Raw genomic sequence first — 20,937 nt, forward strand, 5'->3', positions numbered from 1 at the left:
GCATTTTGGATGGTATTGCTGTAGACAAATTTCCTTTAAATAGCAAGCAAAGTAGTATCCATTGTCTGGGGGCACTTGACAGATTTACTTAATGTTATGTAAAAATCTCAAAAAAGTTCCTTTCTGGTATCAAATGAAAGGTTATCACTGTTGCTGAGATGTGCCTGATTTTTTTCTTCTCCCCTTCAAATGTCACCATTGCTTCCCCACCTCTAAATAGTGAAATAATTGTAAAGCTTGTTAGCATAACATTTTTTCATATTAAGCACAATTTTTTTCCCATATGAATAACAAACATGTGAGACAACCATGAATTCTTTGTCTTGGGAACTGATGTTGCAAACTAATATCCATCTCCCTTAGTCTGAGTCTTTCCAATAAACACACAAATATGACTCAAATTCATCCTGTCTTAAACATTTAAAAAATGCCTTTGGTTCACTGCACAAGTCTCCAAACTTAAAACTCTAGTTTGCCACTCCCCTTAACTGCAAGCTTCCTCAGATATGTTTTAATTTTACTGGAACCAGTTTATGCTTCCATTCCTTCTTCATTCTCATTAACTAAACTCCATTCCCCACAGTTAGTTATAACAGTGGTCCTTGTGATGGGCTGTACTGTGCTTAGTCGCTCAGTCGTGTCTGACTCTTTGTGACCCTATGGAGTGCAGCCCACCAGGCTCCTCTGTCCATGGGATTCTCCAGGCAAGAATACTGGAGTGGGTCACCATGCCCTCCTCCAGGGGATCTTCCCAACCCAGGGATCAAACCCAGGTCTCCTGCATTGCAGGCGGATTGTTTACCATCTGAGCCACCAGGAAAACCCAGTGATCCTTGTATTTATAGTAGAATAGTGATCCTTGTATTTCTGAGTTCAAAAGACACTTCTCTTTTTGGCATATTAAATATATTAATTGTAGATTAATTAGCCTACCTAGCAAAAGACACAGTCTTTCATCTCAGGGCTAGGGTTGTTGGGCTCTCAGGTGACCTTAGGTTAAAGTTTTCAGGTTCGTTTCTCTCTGCACCTTTCTTCACATATCTACTGAGTTCTCAGATATACCTGGATACTGTCTCTAACAGAAGAATCTCTGTATGGACGTCTGAAATTCCTTCTGGGTGTTCAACGATGGAGACTGAAGTTCTGTTCCCAAACAAGCCAGTAGGAAGGAATAAAATATTGGTTTGTGAGCCACAGTAAGGACTCCAAATGCAGCATCCGTCTTTCCAGTACCGGGAGCAGGGATTCACACACTGGGGCTGTAGTGGAGGTAGTTATAGCTCCCTAGGCTGCTCATTAGGCACTGTTGCCATTGTTATTCCCTCCTCCGAGCACACAAATTCCCTGTGGGAACACTGGTCTGAACACAAAGAAAATGATTCCTGTTGATTCTCTGTTCCCAGAAGAGCAGATTAGAAGTCAGGTGAATCCAGTCTTTATTCTTCCTTCTCCATGCCTTCTCTTGACTTCCACAGGTCTCACCTCCTTACATCTTATCCAAACCTTGAGTTAATGTTTCTTCCTAACCTGACACTGATAACCTGTATTTACTAGGTCCCATGGACTTCCAAAATACTGACTTGTGACAGGAATATCTCCCAATATCTCTAGAAAAGTAGTATTCCTCTCCTCAACAAGAAACCCATGCATACATAAATTAACCAAATGCAAAACGGTCAGTTGGTTTAAACAACACAGCAAAAAGCTCTTATCTTTTTAATAAATGGAAAATTTGGGAATAAAAACACTATGATCTTACTATATAAAAGGAAAGTACTCCTATATACAATTTACAATGGAGAAAGTATGTATCTGACAAACCCATAATTATATACGGCTTCGCAGATAACAAAATAACTGGAAAGTAGACATTGTTACCTTGAATCTTTTCATATACTACATAATTTCCTTTGATGTGAACACCCACACTGAGATGTATGTCTTGAGAGGTGTGTCTCAAGAAATGCTGTTGCAAGAGTATATTTTCAAGCATTCCTTGATCTGGGTTTCCTTATTAATATGTAAGTATGCACCAGTCAAATATATACCACCTTAAAACTGAAAAATCTTATCACTTCACTGTGTATCTCTCCTTAGCTAATAAGGATATTTCTTTATTCCAGTTAATTGCAAAGGTCCTTGAATTTATGTTCTACTTTTACTGGAATCACTTCACCCCTCCCATTATCTCTTCTAATCTAGCTTCCATTTAATTTTCAACACTGACTCTGCAATGCTGAGTAAAATATTCAGTTCTTTTTGGACATTGTAGATAAATACATCAGTTAATATGTGAAGCAAGCAAGCAAACAACAACAGTAATTCTCAGGCTCCAGTTTAATCAAGAATAACTCTCAAGTGACCTCAGGGAAACATTCTTGAATTTCATTCAGACCTACTCCTACAGTGTTCATGGGTTCTCAGACCCACCTGGTTCTGACCTCTAAGAATACAACCTCCGGGAGAAAACACAAATTCCTCCCTGAATAGTTGATAGTGGAGGTTGAAATCTTTCCCTGGAAAGAAGGAAGGAGTTTTGACTCAACTGGTCCTTGAGTCAGGCTTAGAATCCCAAAAGAAACAACAGTGTCTCATCCAGTCCAATCTCAGCAGAGGAGAATTTATCTCCTTATATCTGTCTATTTGGCAAATTGTCTCTTGTTACTCCAATGTACAAGTACATGCTTTCCTTGAGTGACAGTGGTATGGATGGCAAGAAAATTTTACTTATTGACTTTCTGTTCCCAAGAGACCAGTTCAGATGTAAAGTCAATTCAGTTTTTGTTACTCCTTCTCTATGAACTCTCCATCCATTTATAGGTCTAACTCCCAGTATTCATCGCATCTTCTTTGGATATATACCCAAAAGCGTTATGCAGGATCATATAGCAGTATTATTTTTTCACATTTTGTGGAACACCATGCTCACTCTCATAGTGACTGTACCACTTTTGCTTCCCATCAGTAGCGCACAAGGCTTCACTTTTCTCTACCTCATCACCAACAATATTTATCTCCTCTTTTTTGTAAGAGCCATTCTAAAAGATGTAAAGTGATACCTCATAGTGATTTTGATTTGCATTTATCTAACAGTTGGCAAAGTTGAGATCTTTTCATGTTCCTATTGTCACATGTATGTCACTTTTTGGAATATGTTTATTCAGATCTTTTCTAACTGGATTGCATTTTTCTATTGAGTTGCGGTATTTCCTGATATATTTTGAATATTAATTCATTATCAGATATAAGGTTTAAAAACATTTTCTTCTATTGTCAGTTGACTCCTCATTTAGTTGATTGTTTCTTTTGCTGTGCATAATGCAGCTGATTTTGTAGGTTAACTTTGTGTACAAAACTTAGTTTGTTTACTATTTCTAACAGTTCTTTTTGGTGCAGTATTTAGGTATTTATATATAAGATGATATCATCTTCAATCAGAGATAACTTTATTCCTTCCTTTTGGTTTCAGATAGTTTTTAATTCTTTTTCTTGTCCGGTTGGCCTAGCTAGGACTTGTAGTGCTATGCTGAAGAGGAGTGGTGGGAGTAGTAACCTTGTTTTATTCTTCAACTTAGGGAGAGAATTTTGAACCTTTTGCTGTTGAGTGTGATGTTAACTATGACTTGTCATATATGGTCTTTGCTATTTTGAGGTATAATCCGTCTGTATAAAATTTATTGAGACTTTGTATCATGACAGGAAGCTAAACTTGCCAGTTTTTTTTTTCCTGCATCTATTAAGCTTATCATGTTTGCTTTATCTTTTAGCTTTTATTTTGTCTCTTAGTTGTTTCAGTCTGTTGTATCTTTTTTTGATAATGTATGTATCTTTATTAATTAGGGATATTAGCTTGTCATTTTTTTTCCTGTAGTATCTTTATCTGGCTTTGGTATAAGGGTAATTCTGGCATTGTAAAATAAATTTGGGGGTGTTTCCTCCACTTAAATCATTTAGTAGAATTTGAGAATTGGTGTTAATTGTTCTTTAAATTTTTCGTAGAATTCACCAGTGAAGTCATTGGGTCCTTAATTTTGTTGTTGTTGAGAAGTTTATGTCACTGATTCATTTTCCTTACTCTTTTTTTCCCAACTCTTATTTGTTGGTTCAGATATTTCATTTCTTCACAATTTAGTCTGCGTACAAAGCACTTCTACAGCAAACCTGCCAAAGATACTGTGTGGGCTCTCTGGTGGTGTCCAAAGGTGAAGGTGCTTCTGGAGTCCTCGAGAGGGCAGGCTTGGAGCTTGAATAAGTGGTTGGCCTGGTTCTTGGTTCCCTGGGGTCTGGTACAGTGTCTGAACCACAAGGAGCAGGGTCTGGATCTTGGAATCACTGAGGTGGTCTTGGCACCTGAGTCTGTGGTGATGAACATACCATGTAGTTCTGTGTGGCTGGGCATGGATTGTGTACAGGTTGTGTCATCCAGGTGCCAGGGACTCATGTGAAGGGTTTGACATCTCAGTAGGTAGAGGCTGGCCTTGTCCTGGTGAAGGCAAGCTCTTTAGTTCAAGGGAGTTTGCCTAAGGCTAGGGAACTATATGCTGTATTGGTGCCATGCCAAGACTGAAAGTTAGATCTCAGGGGCAAGGCTACTTGGTTGGGCCACAAGCCTGTGTCTTCAGGAGCCTGCATGGACTGTGTCTGCAGGAGCCTGTGTGGATACTGAGACCATGTGCTCCAGCTGGGTGTTGGGGTGAGCCGGGAGCTTGTGAGTGCAGTGATTTGTCTGAGATCTAGACTTTGCGGAGTTAGCCTGGCACTAGTATGTGCCTGAAATGAGTCTGAGGTGAATTCAGGTGCTCACTTCACTCTTCTTTTCCCACTTGGAGGTTTCTCTCTCCATACTGAGATGCCTAGACTTGAGGTATGTGTTACAGCAGTAACGTGACATTGTCCTTCCTACCTTATTCAATGCATCTTTTAAAAATTATTTTGCTTCATCAAAGTGCTGTAATGTCTCACTTGGAATCCCTTGCTCCTGTGAAGGTATTTTGGTGGATGGATAGTTCTTCTTATTTGATGTTTCTTAGAGGGGACAGACATGGAAATTTCTATACTGCCATCTTATTAATCCCTCTACTTCCTCCATTGCTTGTGGATTTTTAATGTATTTAATTTATTATCTGTTATAGTCCCAATAAAATAGTTAAAAAAAGAAAATCTCTAATGATGCATGACTCAGGGTCAGACCTAGAGTACAGGTAGCTGAGTCACCCTGAATAAATGTGAGAGATATGTCTTCTAACTGGGAAGAAAGGAAAGCATTATAATGACTATAGGATCAGTGGAATAAATTAAGGCAATTTACATTTGATAAACTCATTTTCTTCTGTAAACTGTATTAACCTAGATATAGAAAAGACCCTGATGCTGGGAAAGATTGAAGGCAGGAGAAGGGGATGACAGAGGACGAGATGGTTGGATGGTATCACTGACTGAATAGACATGAGTTTGAGCAAGCTCCAGGAGTTTGTGGGTTTCCCTGATAGCTCAGTTGGTAAAGAATCTGCTTGCAATGCAGGAGACTCAGGTTAGATTCCCACACAAGTATTCTTGGGCTTCCCTGGTGGCTCAGCTGGTAAAGAATTTGCCTGCAATGAGGGAGACCAGGGTTTGATGCCTGGGTTGGGAAGATCCCCCAGAGAAGGGAAAGACTACCCACTCCAATATTCTGGTCTGGAGAATTCCATGAACTGCATAGTCCATGGGGTTGCAAAGAGTCAGACACGACTGAATGACTTTCACTTTCACTTCACTTTTACTTCTGGGAGTTTGTAATGGACAGGGAAGCCTAGTGTTCTGCAGTCCATGGGGTTGAAAGAGTCAGACGTGACTGAATGACTGAACTGAACTGAGGAATGAATGAACTGTTTATGATTTAGTTTAAAATACAAAAGCACTACAGCCAACTACTGGATCGTGGATGAGCCTTAGAAACATGTAGAGAGACTGACAGCTGATTACAGACTCACGAGAAACCTAGTAGAACTTGAAACAACTCCAAAACATACCATCTCATTTGATAATAAATGCATTATATTTTACCATTTTATTGTAGGGTAACTGGTTATGAAGCCAGATAGCAAATGTAATAATCAAAGTGAATGATACTGAGGGCAAAGCTAATAATCCACTGCTTCTTATTTTTCACCATGTTTTTTTTTCACACATGTTCTGAGATTTAAAGAAAGCATTTCTGATTACTCTCTTATCCAAGTTGTTTTTTCCCACACAAGTACATTAAAAAGTGACTTCATTGATGTTCCTTTCCTAATATTCAGGAAAGTTTGCAAGGACATATGTGTTTGTGTACAAAAATTGCCGAACCTGAATCTTAAGTCTAAGCAGGAAGTCATGTTCTTATGAATCAGTTTTGATCTTGCAAATTGAAGAAATTCATTTGTATATGAGAGATATGTAGTGGATGATGTTGTCCATTCACTGCTCTTTTTGTTTATGACAACATTTAGAATTGATGAGATGTTTCATTAAGACCAATGGAAAAAGTCATAGTTATAGGCTCACCTTGAGTTTTCAAGTAGGAAGAGCAAGATAATTCAATAATAAAACATAAAGCAGATTAATCAATCCTTCATTTCAGTGAGTAGGTCCCCTTATACATTGAAACTAGTATTCCAGACTGCAATGAGTAGATGCACATCTTGAAAAAAATGTCATAAATAATAATAAAAAGTATATTTTAAAAGTTACTTTATTATATTCAAGATCATTTCTGACTGGAAGGTGATATTAAGTAAATTTCTGTTTAAGTCAATTTGTGTTGCAATTTGTGTTTCTGTGTAGACTACACTGGCAGACGTGTATGCAATAATCAGCTTTGCCAGTGACTATGGTAGGTAATGTGGACATACAGGCTGATGAGAAAACAAAATCCTAATTAGGAAAATAAACCCAATGCCCTGTTGTAAAACACACTTTTATTTTAAAGTCTACAATATCAGGAATACCAGTTAAGGATCTGATATACAAGGAATGTTGGACCCAGAAGTGAAAAGCTATGATCTCAGATTTTTCTCTCCTATAATCTTACAAAGATGGCTTAGCTTCCATGTTTGTCATGTTTTTCCTTTGGAGTGATATTTGATGATTCCTTTTTTAGTAAAACTAAAGACACATTACATGGGGTGATATTAGTCATTTGATAAGACATTGTTCTTAGTAAATCCAAGTAGTTACATGAGTAAATGGAAATTTGAGAATGTCCAATTTTTAATATCAAAGTTTGGGAATATTTTAGAAAAAAGAGGGGAAAGCTGTTGAATATCTGAGAGAGAAGATAGCTTAATAAAATGAGTAATTAAGAGACATAGAATAGCTGATAAAATGAAAATTCCAGAAAATTAATAAAAGGAAGTTCTACTTTCACAATCTGGTTAAAGAATCACAACTACTGACTGAGGCTTTGATCCCTTATAAAAGCCATGGGCACCTCTCCAGACCCAGAATAATTGGCCTTTTAAGACTTTCCATCACAAAGAATCTCTTCATAGCCCCCTTTATGTCTTTGTTCCTCAGACTATAGATGAAGGGGTTCAGCATGGGTGTGACTGCAGTGTACATCACGGAGGCTGTTGCACTTGACTGTGAGCCATGGGTAGCAGCAGAGCTAAGGTACACTCCTAGGCTTGTACAAAAAAATAAGGAGACAATTAAGAGGTGAGATGCACATGTAGTAAATGCTTTATACTTCCCTTGAGATGATGAGATTTTATGTATAGAGGAAACTATCTTAGAGTAAGAGTAAAGAATACCAGCCAGGGGGCCACCACCCCACAGGACACTTGCAAAATACATCACCATGTTATTAAGAAATGTGTCAGAACAGGCAAGTTGGATCATTTGACTGAGGTCACAAAAAAAGTGGGGGACTTTCACATCTGTGCAAAAGGAAAGCTTCAACAACATTAAACTTTGTAACAAGGAATTCAATATACACACTATCCAGGACACCATAACCAGCAGTACACAGAGCCGAGGGTTCATAATGACTGTGTAATACAGGGGGTGGCAGATGGCCACAAACCGGTCATAGGCCATTACAGTCAAGAGAAAGATGTCCAATACTGCAGAGAGTATGAAAAAATAAATTTGTGCGATGCAGCCTTCATAGGTTATAACTTTGCTCTGAGTTTTGATGTTCCACAGCATCTTTGGGATGGTGGTGGAGGTGAAGCAGATGTCTACAAAGGACAGATTGGAGAGGAAGAAGTACATGGGGGTGTGGAGGTGGGAGTCTGAGATGACAAGCAGGATGATGAGCAGGTTTCCAAACACAGTGATCAGGTACATGGAGAGGAAAAGCCCAAATATGAGGGGCTGCAGTTCTGGTTCCTCTGAAAATCCCAGAAGGAGAAATTCTGAAATTTGTGTATCATTATGTGGTTCCATGTGGTTGAAGCAACTTCTAGGAAAGAAGGAAACGATATTACTAATATTTATACAAACTTGTATTGCATAAATTACTTGTATCTATACAAAAAAGATCTTCATGAACCAGATAACCACGATGGTGTGATCACTCACCTAGAGCCAGGCATTCTGGAATGTGAAGTCAAGTGGGCTTTAGGAAGCATCACTACGACCAAAGCTAGTGGAGGTGATGGAATTCCAGTTGAGCTATTTCAAATCCTAAAAGATAATGTTGTGAAAGTGCTACACTCAATATACCAGCAAACTTGGAAAACTCAGCAGTGGCCACAGGACTGGAAAAGGTCAGTTTTCATTCCAATCCCAAAGAAAGGCAATGCCAAAGAATGTTCAAACTACCACAAAATTGCACTCATCTCACATGCTAGTAAAGTAATGCTCAAAATTCTCCAAGCCAGGCTTCAACAGTACGTGAACCATGAACTTCCAGCTGTTCAAGCTGGATTTAGACAGGGCAGAGGAACCAGAGATCAAGTTGCAAACATCCGTTGGATCATAGAAAAAGTAAGAGAATTACAGAAAAACATCTATTTCTGCTTTATTGACTACACCAAAGCCTTTGACTGTGGATCACAGCAAACTGTGGAAAATTCTGAAAGAGATGGGAATACCAGACCACCTGAGCTGCCTCCTGAGAAATCTGTATGCAGGTCAGGAAGCAACAGTTAGAACTGGACATGGAACAACAGACTGGTTCCAAATTGAGAAAGGAGTATGTCAAGGCTGTATATTGTCACCCTGCTTATTTAAATTCTATGCAGAGTACATCATGTGAAATGCCAGGCTGGAAGAGGCACAAGCTAGAATCAAGATTGCTGGGAGAAATATCAATAACCTCAGATATGCAGATGACACCACCCTCATGGCAGAAAGTGAAGAGGAACTAAAGAACCTCTTGATGAAATTGAAAGAGGAGAGTGGGAAAAGTTGGTCTAAAACCCAATATTCAAAACTAAGATCATAGCATCCAGTTCCATCACTTCATGGCAAATAGGTGGGGAAACAATGGAAACAGTAACAAGCTTTATTTTTTGGGCTCCAAAATCACTGCAGATGGTGACTGCAGCCATGAAATTAAAAGACACTTGCTCCTTGAAAGAAAAGTTAGACATCATATTAAAAAGCAGAGACATTACTTTGCCAACAAAGGTCCATCTAGTCAAAGCTATGATTCTTTCAGTAGTCATGTATGGATTTGAGAATTGGACTGTAAAGAAAGCTGAGCACCAAAGAATTGATTCTTTTGAACTGTGGTGTTGGAGAAGACTCTTGAGAGTCCCTTGAACTGCAAGGAGATCCAACCAGTCCATCCTAAAAGAAATCAGTCCTGAATATTCATTGGAAGGACTGATGCTGAAGCTGAAACTCTGATACTTTGGCCACATCATACGAAGAGCTGACTCGTTAGAAAAGACTCTGACGTTGGGAAAGATTGAAGGCCAGAGGAGGAGGGGCTGACAGAGGATGAGACGGTTGTATGGCATCACCAACTCAATGGACATGAGTTTGAGTAAACTCCGGGAGTTGGTGATGGACAGGGAAGCCTGGCGTGCTGCAGCCTATGGGGTCACTAAGTGTCAGACACAACTGAGCAACTGAACTGACTGACTGACAATATTCCATACACAATTAAAATGCTACAGTTGTTTTGTAGTCAAGAAAATTGCTTTAATATTTTGCATATGGATCTGCTTTTTTTGTTGCATTTACTCTGCCACCTTGGACATCGACTTTTTGTTCCTACATTTCACCCCTAAGAGGTCATGTATTCTGTAGTTTTAATGAGAAATTCTTCATGCATTTCAGGATTGTAAACTGAGATCTGACCATGTTTAACTTATTGTCTAGGCAATAGCTTAGTGTGCTGAAAGGCAAAAATCCCTACATTTCAATGATGGAGAAAAATGGACAAAAATTGTTTAAACAAATGATAAAGTTGTGTGTGTGCTCAGTTTTGTCTGACTCTTTGCGACTGCATGGACTGTAGCCCACCAGGCTCCTCTGTCCTTGGAATTCTCCAGGCAAGAATATTGGAGTGGGTTGCCATGTCCTTCTTCAAGGGATTTTCCCTACTCAGGAGTCGAACCCAGGTCTCCTACATTGCAGGCAGATTCTTTACCATTTGAGCTACCTGGGAGGCCTGAGCCACCTGGTAGTGGTGAGCAAATAAGAAAAGTATATACCATTTCAGATGGGATGGGTGTTATGAAGAAAGTGAAAGGAGGTGAACATGAGTGAGTGAATAGTACAGTTAATTTTTATGGGTATTTATGCAACACCTGAAAACAAGATGATATTTGAAAAGTGACTTCAAGTAAGGGAGGGAGGAGGGAGATGAAAGTTTATGTGTGTGTGTGTCTGTGTGTGCTTCTCAGAGGGAATGCCCAGGACTCAAATAAATAAAATCAGATATAAGAGATGTTATAACTGATACCAGAGAAATACAAAGAATTATAAAAGACCTTTATGAACAATTATATGTGAACGAACTGGACAATCTAGAGAAAAGCAGATAAATTTTTAGAAAAACATAATTTACCAAAACTAAATCATTATGAAAGGAAAAATCTGAAGAGATCAGTTACTCCTAAGGATATTGAATCAGTGAGAAATAACCTCCCAACAAAAAATTTTCTCAGGAAAAGATGGTTTTACTGGTGAATTCTATCACATATTAAAAAGAATTAATACGAATCTTCACAAAGTATTCAAAAATAGGTGAGGAAAAAACTCTCCTAAACTTACTTGATGAAGTCAACTTTTCCTAATACCAAAACCAGACAAGAGAGCCACAAGAAAAGAAAATTACAGACCAATATCCCTGATCGAGATAGATGCAAAAAAACTCAATATAATGTTATCAAACTTAATTCAAGAACACACAAAAAGGACCATATATCATAATCAAATGGGACTTATTCCAAGGATGCAAGCATGTTTCAATATCTGTGACTCAATCAATGTGATAAACTATAGTAATAAAGTGAAGATTAAAAATCATTATGTTCATATCAATTGATGCAGAAAGAGCATTTGACAAAATTCAACATCCTTTATTATAAAAACTCTTAACATCCTTTATTATAAAAACTCTTAACAAATTGGGTAAAGAAAGAACAAACCTCAACATAATACAGGCCATATATCATAATCCCACAGCTAATGCCATATTCAATGAAGAAAAACAGAAAACTTTTCTTTTATGATGATCAAGAACAAGAAAAGCAAGAGTGTCTACTCTCACCACTTAAAAAATTCATGGTAAGAACTGTTCATTTTTTCTAGTTTCATTGAAAAATAATTGACATGCATCACTGAATAAGTTTAAGGTGTACAACATGAAGATTTAGTTTACATGTATTGTGAACTGGGATTTCCCTTGTAGTTCACTGGTAAAAAATCCACCTGCCAATAACTTCTAATATCTGGAAGTTTGCGTCTTTTGACAAACTTTTCATTTTCTCCAGCCTCAACCCTCTACTTCTGATATCCAAAAGTCTATTTTCTTTTTCTATGTTTTTTTCAATTTTTTACATTTCCATGTATGAGTAATATCATACAGTATTTGTCTTCTCTGTTTGAATTCTTTCACTTAGTATAATAACTTTATGGTCCATTCGTGCTGCCATAAATCATCAAATTTCTTAGTTTTTATGACTAAGTGGTATTCCACTGTATACATGCATCTCAAACTCTTTATCCATTCATCCATCCATAGACACTCAGGTTGTTTTCCATGTCTTGGCTATTGTGAATAGTGTTGCCATGAACATAAGGGTGCAGATTTATTTTAAGAGAGTGTTTTTGTTTCCTTAGATATTTCCCCAGGATTAGAGCTGCTGGATCATAATTATTTCTACTTTTAATATTTTGAGGGTCCTCCATACTGTTTCCCACAGTATCGTGCTTGTTAGAATTTACAGTCTCACTAAAGGTGCACAAGGGTTCCCTTTAATCCACACACAAGCTAACATTTTTAAACTATACTTTCTTGAAGATGACCATTCAAAAAAAATGTGAGGTGCTATCTCTGAGTTTTAATTTCCTTAATGACTAGTGATGTTGAACATTTTTTCATGTACTTTTTGGAGTTTCATATATCTTCCTTGGAAAAATGTCTAATCAAGTCCTTTGCCCATTTTAAAAATTGGGTTTTGTTTTGTTAAAACACAGAAGTTTTTGTTTTTTGACATAATTTAAAAGGCAAAAAACAAAGAAAAAGTACTTTTGTTTACAGTTTCTTATTAAGAACAGATTAAAAAATCCAACAAAATTTGCTCTTCCAACAGAGGAAACCAAATTCTAATATTGCATCAGTTTACTTTTGATATTAAACCTTATGATTATCAACATTTTAAAACTAAGTATACTTTAATCTTAGTCAATTTGAAAAAGCATACACTTTCCCCCAAGATTTCCTTTCCAAATTCCTCTATAATTTTGTCCTGGTTTTCCTTTTTCCCATTCTCAAATAACCAGTTTTACTTCATGACAAAATTTTGTCCTATTTTTCCATCAAAAATGTATCTCCATTCCTCATAATGTTTAAAAATTAAATTTATTTATTCATTTTAAAATGAAGCAAAGATGAATATTTTTAGTGATAAAAGGTAAAATTCACAAAGAAGATAGACATCATAAACCATTAGACACCTAACAACAAAGAAACAAAGATAAATAAAGCAAAAATGAGAAGAAATGCAAGGGAAAAGAAAAAAATATATAATCATAGTGAGACATATTCACATTTCTCTGAGAATATTTTATCAAGTACAGAAAAAATAAGAACAGGAGCATCTTGAATGATGTCATTAATAATTTAAATACAATAGATTTTTATTTCTACTTATCTTGTATCCTCTACAAATATTTTTAAAATTTTCTGTCTCATACATTGTTATTAGATGCCTGCAGGACATTTAGAAAAACTGACAAAAAGACAAACGTTACTTAATTTCAAAAAGTAGAGGGTTTTTGTGTGTGTGTGTGTGTGACTTGGTTATACATATACACACATATTATTTTTGAAATTGTTTTCCATTATAGGGTACTACAAGATATGGACTATAGTTCCCTGTGCTATACAGTAAGCCTTTGTTGTTTATTGTATATTTTTTTAAATTAGAAATCTAGCATTCTATTCATACTAAGTCAAACAAGTGGAATCAAAATGTCATAAATATTTTAGTTAGGCAAAAATTCATATGTTTTCTAAAAAATGTATATTATATGTATTATATATATGTATACAAAACCTTTTCTATTATGCTTGATAAAGTCTTGAGAAAGATCCTAAACAAATAAAAACAAAGAGATGGGGAAATTGGAAAACATAAATTAAATGGGAGCACTGAGTATGAAATAGAAAAAGGGAAACAAACTAGATAAAAATAAAAAATCCTTATATAGTCCAATATTTTTAAACATGACTGCTCATTAGAAATATATATGGAGATATGGAGAAATAAAGCAATACCCTGGGAATTTGTATTTTTCAAATACTTCCAAGATAATTCTGACATACATATGGATTTTAAAAAGTGATTACAGGTTTTTCTGTTAAATGGTAGCTTTGGTGATAAAGAATTCTGTTATTTTTCTGTTGACCAATCATGATACAATGAAATTAAATGAATAATAGTTACACAATCATCATAAAGAAAGATGCTCCTCAGTTTTCACAATCAATAGCCTCACAAAAAATAAAAGATAATTACAATTGCAAGCCATAATAGGAACATGATTAGCCTAACAACATAAAACAATATAAAATAATTACATACAATTTGGGGAGTCAAGCAGAGTGATGAGGTAAGAGGAAGTGCATAAATGCACGTTTTCATCTGCTCAGCCAGTCTATATCTTTTGGTTGGTGCATTTGACCCAATTACCATTCAAGGTAATTATCAATATGTATGATCCTATTACCATTTTCTTAATTGTTTTGGTTTATTTCTGTAGGTAGGTCTTTTCCTCCTCTTGTTTCCTGCCCAGAGAAATTCTTTTAGTATTTGTTGTAAAGTTGATCTGCTGGTACAGAATTCTCTTAGCTTTTGCTCTTCTGCAAACTTTTTGATTTCTCCATGAAATCTGAAGGAGAGTCCTGCTGTGTAGAGTGTTCTTAGTTGTAGGTTCTTCCCTTTCATCACTTTAAATATATCATGCCATTCCCTTCTGGCTTGTAGAGTTTCTGTTGAGAAATGCTCTATTAGCCTGATGGACGTTCCCTTGTATATTATTTGTCATTTTTCCCTTGTGCTTTTAATATTTTATCTGTCTTTAATTTTTTTCAGTTTGATTATAATGTGTCTCAGTTTGTTCTTCCTTGGGTTTATTCTTCCTGGGACTCTCTGCGCTTCCTGGACTTGGTAGACTCTTTCATTTCCCATGTTCAGGAAGTTTTCAGCTACTATCTCTTCAAATGTTTTCTCAGGTCCTTTCTTTCTGTCATCTCCTCTGGGAAACTGATAATGTGAATGTTGGTGCATTTAATGTTGTCTCAAAAATCTCTTAGGCTGTCTTATTTCTTTTCATTCTTTTTTCTATATTCTGTTCTGAGGCAGTGATTTCCACCATTCTGTACTCCATGTCATTGATCCATTCTTCTGACTCAGTTATTCTGCTATTGATTACTTCTAGTGTATTATTCATCTCTGTTTGTTTGTTCTTTAGTTCTTCTAGGTCTTTGGTAAACATTTCTTGCATCTTATTTGCCTCCATTCTTTTTCTGATATCTTGAATCATCTTCATTATCATTATTCTGAATTCTTTTACTGGATGGTTGCCTATCTCCACTCCATTTAGTTGTTTTTCTGGGGTTTTATCTTTTCCCTTCATCTGGGACATAACTTTCTGCAATGTGGTTTTTGTTTTAATTGCTGTGGGACTGTGCTTCTTCTCGCTTCTTCTGTCTGCCCTCTGACGGAGGAGGTTAAGAAGCTTGTGTAAGTTTCCTGATGGGAGGGACTGGTGGTGGGAAAGACTGGGTCTTGCTCTGGTGGGCAGGGCCTTGTTCAGTAAAACTTTCATCCAATCATCTGCTGGTGGGTAGGGTTGTACACCCTCCCTGGTACTTTTTTGACCTGGGGTTACTCAGTCCTCAGGTCTATGGGCTCTATGGTTTACACCAGGGGGGCCTTCCCAGACTTCTGCTGCCCGTGCCCGCATCCCTGTGGTGAACCCATGCTGAACCACACCTCCACAGGAGACCCTCCAAACCCAGCAGATAGTTTTGATTCAGTCTCCTGTGGAGTCACTGCTCCTTTCCTCTAAGTGTTGCTGCATGCAAGGTTTTATTTGTGCCCTCCAAGACTGGAGTCTCTGTTTCCCCCAGTCCTGTGGAAGTCATGCAATCAAATCCCACTGGCCTTCAAGGTCAGATTCCCTGGGAAGTCCCAGTCCCTTTGTTGGATCCCCAGGCTGGAAACTTGACATGGGGTTCAGAACCTTCACAACAGTGGGAGAACTTCTTTGGTACTATTGTTCTCCAGTATACCTGGTGGGTATGGAATTTGATTTTATCGAGATTGTGCCCCTCCAACCATCTCACTATGGTTTCTTCTTTGTCTTTGGATGTGGGGTATCTTTTTTGGTAGGTCCCAGCATCCTCCTGTTGATGGTTGTTCAAGAGCTAGTTGTGATTTTGATGTTCTTGAAGGAGGAGATGAGCACATGTCCTTCTACTCCACCATCTTGAGCTGGAAGCCTGAGTTATTATTTTTTATCCATTGGATTATATGAGTTCTTTACACATTTTTATACTAACCCCTTATATTTAAGTTTTACAAATTTTCAAATATATATATTGTCTTTTCTTTTGCCGTTTTTATTCAAAATAGTATTTGAAGTTCCAACCAAAGAAATAGTGCAAAGAATAGATAAAATGCCTTTAAATTGGAAAGAAGACATAAAATTGTAACCATTTATAGAAGAAATAACTTTATGTTTATAAAATTCTAGGTGCTACCAAAAACTTTTAAACATAAATGAATTCAACAAAATGCAGAAGAGAAAATCAGTTGCAAACCTGCTGCATTTCTATACATTGATCACAAACTATCAAAATAGAAATTAAGAAATAATCCCTTTTACAGTTGCATTAAAAAAAATAAAACACCTAAGAACAAATTTAACTGCAGAGCCATAAGACCTGTACTCTGAAAAGTATAAGACATTGATAAAAGAAATTGAAGAAGATGCAAATAAATGGAAAGACATACCCTGCTTATAATTGAAATAATGAATATTATTAAAATGTTTGTTACCCAAAACAACCTTCTGATTCAATAAAATTCTCATCAATGGATGAATGAATAAAGAAGCTATGCCTTTTTAATTTGGCCATAAAAAATAATGAAATATTGCTTTTTATGATAGCATGGATGGACCTTGACTGTTTTATGTTAAATGAAAAGGTCAGACAGAGAAAGACAGACACTGCATAATATCATTTACATGTGGAATCTTAAAATAACAACAAAATCCCAGACCAAACAAACAAACAGAAAACATAATGATAGAAAGAGGAAAAATATTGGTGGTCTCCAGAGAAGATTGAGGAGCAAAATGGGTAAGGGAGTTAAAAAGTGCAAACTTCCAGCAGTATAAAATAGTTCATTTGGATGTAATGAACAGCAAAGTTTATCATAGTGGTGTATCTCAAATTCGTATTTACTTTTTGGAACTCTCTGGATGTTTGGGGGCTATTTCTAATCTGTAGTTGGATGAATCCACAGATGTAGAACCCAAAGATACAGAAAGCCATATGTACTAACATAGGAGTACAGAATACATCAGAGGAATGTTTTCCACATTCTAACATTGAGACCCATTAAGGTTTCAGACTCTGGTTTCTAAGAATTCAATAGAATGGAGTAAAAAACTCAGGGAACATTATGCATAGTAAGTGAAAGTGTTAGTTACTCAGTTGTGTCCAACTTTTTGTAACCCCATGAACTGCAGCCCACTAGGTTCCTCTGTCCTTGGAATTCTCCAGGCAAGACTACTGGAGTTGGTTGCCATTTCCTTCTCCAGGGGATCTTCCCTTCCCCCGGATTCAACCTGGTTTTTCCTGCACTGCAGGCAGACTCTTTACCAACTGAGCTATCAGGGAAGACATAGTAGAGCTCCATGCAAAATTGTCTCATGGTGCGCTGTTCAGTTGTGTGTGAGTGTTCATGTATGTGCTTGTGTTTTACTCTTCAATGTTTTTGTGAACGTGCATCCTGGATCAGGGGCTTTCCAGGTAGTGCTCACTTGGGAAGCCCAGTGGTAAAGAACCCGCCTTCCAATACAGGAGATGTAAGAGACACTGGTTTGATCCCTGGGTTGGGAAGATTCCCTGGAGAAGAGCATGGCAACTCACCCCAGTATTCTTGCCTGGAGAATCCCATGGAAAAATATATTTAAAGGTACAATTTTTGAAAAGCAGAAGAAACAGTATCCAAAGTTATACTTCCTATGAGTGAAAAGATAAGCAATTCCAATATGCTTGTGAAAAAAAAGCAGTAGTTATCTGAATGCAAAAGAATGTCTTCCACAAGAGGGGAGAAGATGATTGCTATCGTGAAAACATCTAATCACAAAAGTCAAAAAGCTACTAATATGGAAAAAACCGATGTGAAATAAGAATGTAACATGTATAGATGTTGTTATTACAACAGAGGATATAGAAAAAATTTCCCTGTATGACATGTAATAAGGGAGAATATGACATGATTGACTAATAGAGCTAATTAAACAAAATATATATATTTTCACACATTACCCCCAATACACATGTGTATATATATAAGAATTGATGTCAAACAGCAAAGTTACTGGAAAATAGTTTTTTTCTTTAGATGTGGAATAAAAAACAGTATTTAAAAACTCAAACCCTTGTATGTAAACTGGGCAAATGTCTTTCACATTCCATTTGCAATAGAGAATGTAAATATGTAGTAACAACCCCTTCTCCAAAATGCAGACTTGCTAGTAATGAAATTACTGCAAAGGAAAAGTATTTAATATTCCTCCTCAGACTTATTAAATATGTCTTTTCATATGAATACACAGCATGAGAAAAGATACTCTGAAATAGATTCTCATAAACTGCTGTTGCAGTAATATCTACCTCTTTTGGTCTGGATCTTTTAAGTGAATACAGAACATGCTTAAATACACCCCAACTTAGAAACTAAAAAATAATAGTCATAATTTGCTGCATAGTCTTCTACATATATTACTCTTTCCTCCTTCTCTGAACAGTAGAACTCATATATGTTTTAATTTTACTGGAACTATTTTATCTCACTCATTTACAATGTCATCGAATCAGACCTCCGTTCCCATCACTTGTCAGCTTGCATTGTAGAGTCAAACAGACACATCCTTATTAACAAATTAAATAAATCAATTACATATGATTAGTTAATCATGAATACAAAAACAGTAATATCTCATCTCTGGGCTAGGCTGATTAGGCTCTTATTTGATTTTAGATAAAAGTTCTCAAGTTTCCTTTTCTCTGAATCTTTTATGGAGCACTTCCTGTGTTCTCAGACTTACCTAGATGGGGTTTCTGAGAGGTAGGTTGCTTGTGAGAGTTGAATTAATTCTTGGATTGTTGATGATGAAGACTGAAGCTCTGTCACCAGACGAGACTGCAGAGTATTAAAGCACAATCCTGATCCAGACTAAGAAAACAAATATCACGTCTTCTCCAGCTTAGGGATGCAAACACTAAGGGAATGCAACAAAGGAGACATTAATAAATCACGATGCCTGCTCATTAAGCACATTTTCTTCCAGTTACTACAACTTCTAAGTACCTGTTTTCCCTCTGGGCTTCTGGAAAAAACCAAAAGGCAACTTTTTCCAAATGATTCTCTGATCCCAAGAGGTCAGGTTAGAGGTCAAGTGAATCCAGTTTTTATTACTGCTTGTCTTTGTTTTTCAGATCTAACCATGAACATGTTATCTCAACCCTTAAGTAATATTTTCTCCAAAGAATGAGACTAAGGAACCTATCAGGACCAAGTCTCTTAGATCCGTTAAAGACTAATTTGTGGTTGGTACATGGCCTTTTTAGCTTCAGAAAATTATTCTTCCCTTTTCAACAAGAGGGAGAACTGTGTTCATCTGATATTTAATCTTGGCATCACATTCAATGGCTTCCTAACACATTTGCTCAAAAAACTAGGGATTTCATACCAAATCACAAGTTAGGAGCCATCATTTAGTCACTCACTATAAGATATTTCTTAATTATAAAAATATATGCAGACATTTTAATGCTATTTAATCTGAGAGTTGTGTCTTACAGGCATTGCCTGACATAACTTTTAGAAAAGTTTATCCTATGAAGTAGTATTATAACATTATGAACACTGTCCCACATTGCAATAATGTGTTTAAGGGAATTTAATGGTCCACCTAAAGGTTCAAACTGAGTAAGGAAACGGGCTTAATTGGAATTCTGTCTGGATACTTCCATTTTTCAAGCTGTAGGCCATGTGTACGTGCTAAGTTGCATCAGTTGTGTCCAACTCTTTGCGACCCTATGGCTTTAGCCCCCAGGCTCCTCTATCCCTAGGATTCTTCAAGCAAGACTATTGGAGTGAGTTGCCATGCCCTTCTCCAGGGGATCTTCCTGACTCAGGGATTGAACCCATGTCTCTTTTGTCTCCTGCATTGGCAGGCAGGTTCTTTACCACTAGCATCACCTGAGAAGCCCAAACTGCAGGTCAATATTCTCAATCAGAGATTATATTGCCCCTAGGGATATTCATCAGTGTTTGAAGGAGTGCTGCTGAACACCAACAATACCTAATACAAATAACTATCTAGTCCCAACTGTCAACATGAGAAGGTGAGAAAACCAGAATTTGTTCAATTTCAACATACATAGGTAACACCCATGGTTGTAGTTGTAATGCAAGTTCTGAATCATCAGGACCTGGAAGGCCCGCTTATTCTGAAAATCAAAAGAATTTCCTGGGTGATGTTGATGATACAGGTCTTAACCTGTGGACCCTTTTTTGAGTAGCAAGGCTGTGGACCTGTGCAAGTCAGGTGTAGGTAGTTTTAGATCTTCTGAGTGAAAATTCAGGTTTGCATATAATTTTTAATTCATTCATTTGTAAGAATTTTATAACTTCATTATTTAACCAGACAAGGACACCACAAAAAAGGAAATGACAGATCAATTGTACCAATGAAAATAAATGCAAAAATCCTCAACAAAATACTAGTGAAACAAATTCAACAACATGTTAAAAGAATTGTACATCATGACCAACTGAGATTTACCCCAGAGATACAAGGATAGTTAAATATCCACGGAATGAAAAATGTGATACTTCTAGTTAACAAAGGGAAGAATAAAAACCATAGGATCATCTGAATAGATGCAGAGAAACTTTTGAAAAACTAGACATTTATAATGAAAATGCTAAACAAAGTAGGTATAAAACACCTCACATAATGAAAGCCACATATGATAAGACC

The 20,937-nt window shown here is 36.8% G+C and overlaps 1 protein-coding gene across 1 annotated transcript; it reads right to left on the bottom strand.

Moving 5' to 3' along the window:
* Positions 1 to 7,304: 7,304 nt before the first annotated feature.
* Positions 7,305 to 19,137, bottom strand: LOC136167303 (olfactory receptor 7A17-like). Its single transcript, XM_065934836.1, has 2 exons — positions 18,997 to 19,137; positions 7,305 to 8,425 (listed from the first exon to the last, which is right to left on the bottom strand). The coding sequence occupies exon 2, from the start codon at positions 8,407 to 8,409 to the stop codon at positions 7,432 to 7,434; it is 978 nt and encodes a 325-aa protein (XP_065790908.1). The 5' UTR covers positions 8,410 to 8,425; positions 18,997 to 19,137; the 3' UTR covers positions 7,305 to 7,431.
* Positions 19,138 to 20,937: the final 1,800 nt, after the last annotated feature.

This window comes from Muntiacus reevesi, chromosome 1, assembly GCF_963930625.1.
Source record: "Muntiacus reevesi chromosome 1, mMunRee1.1, whole genome shotgun sequence".
Taxonomy (NCBI): domain Eukaryota; kingdom Metazoa; phylum Chordata; class Mammalia; order Artiodactyla; family Cervidae; genus Muntiacus; species Muntiacus reevesi.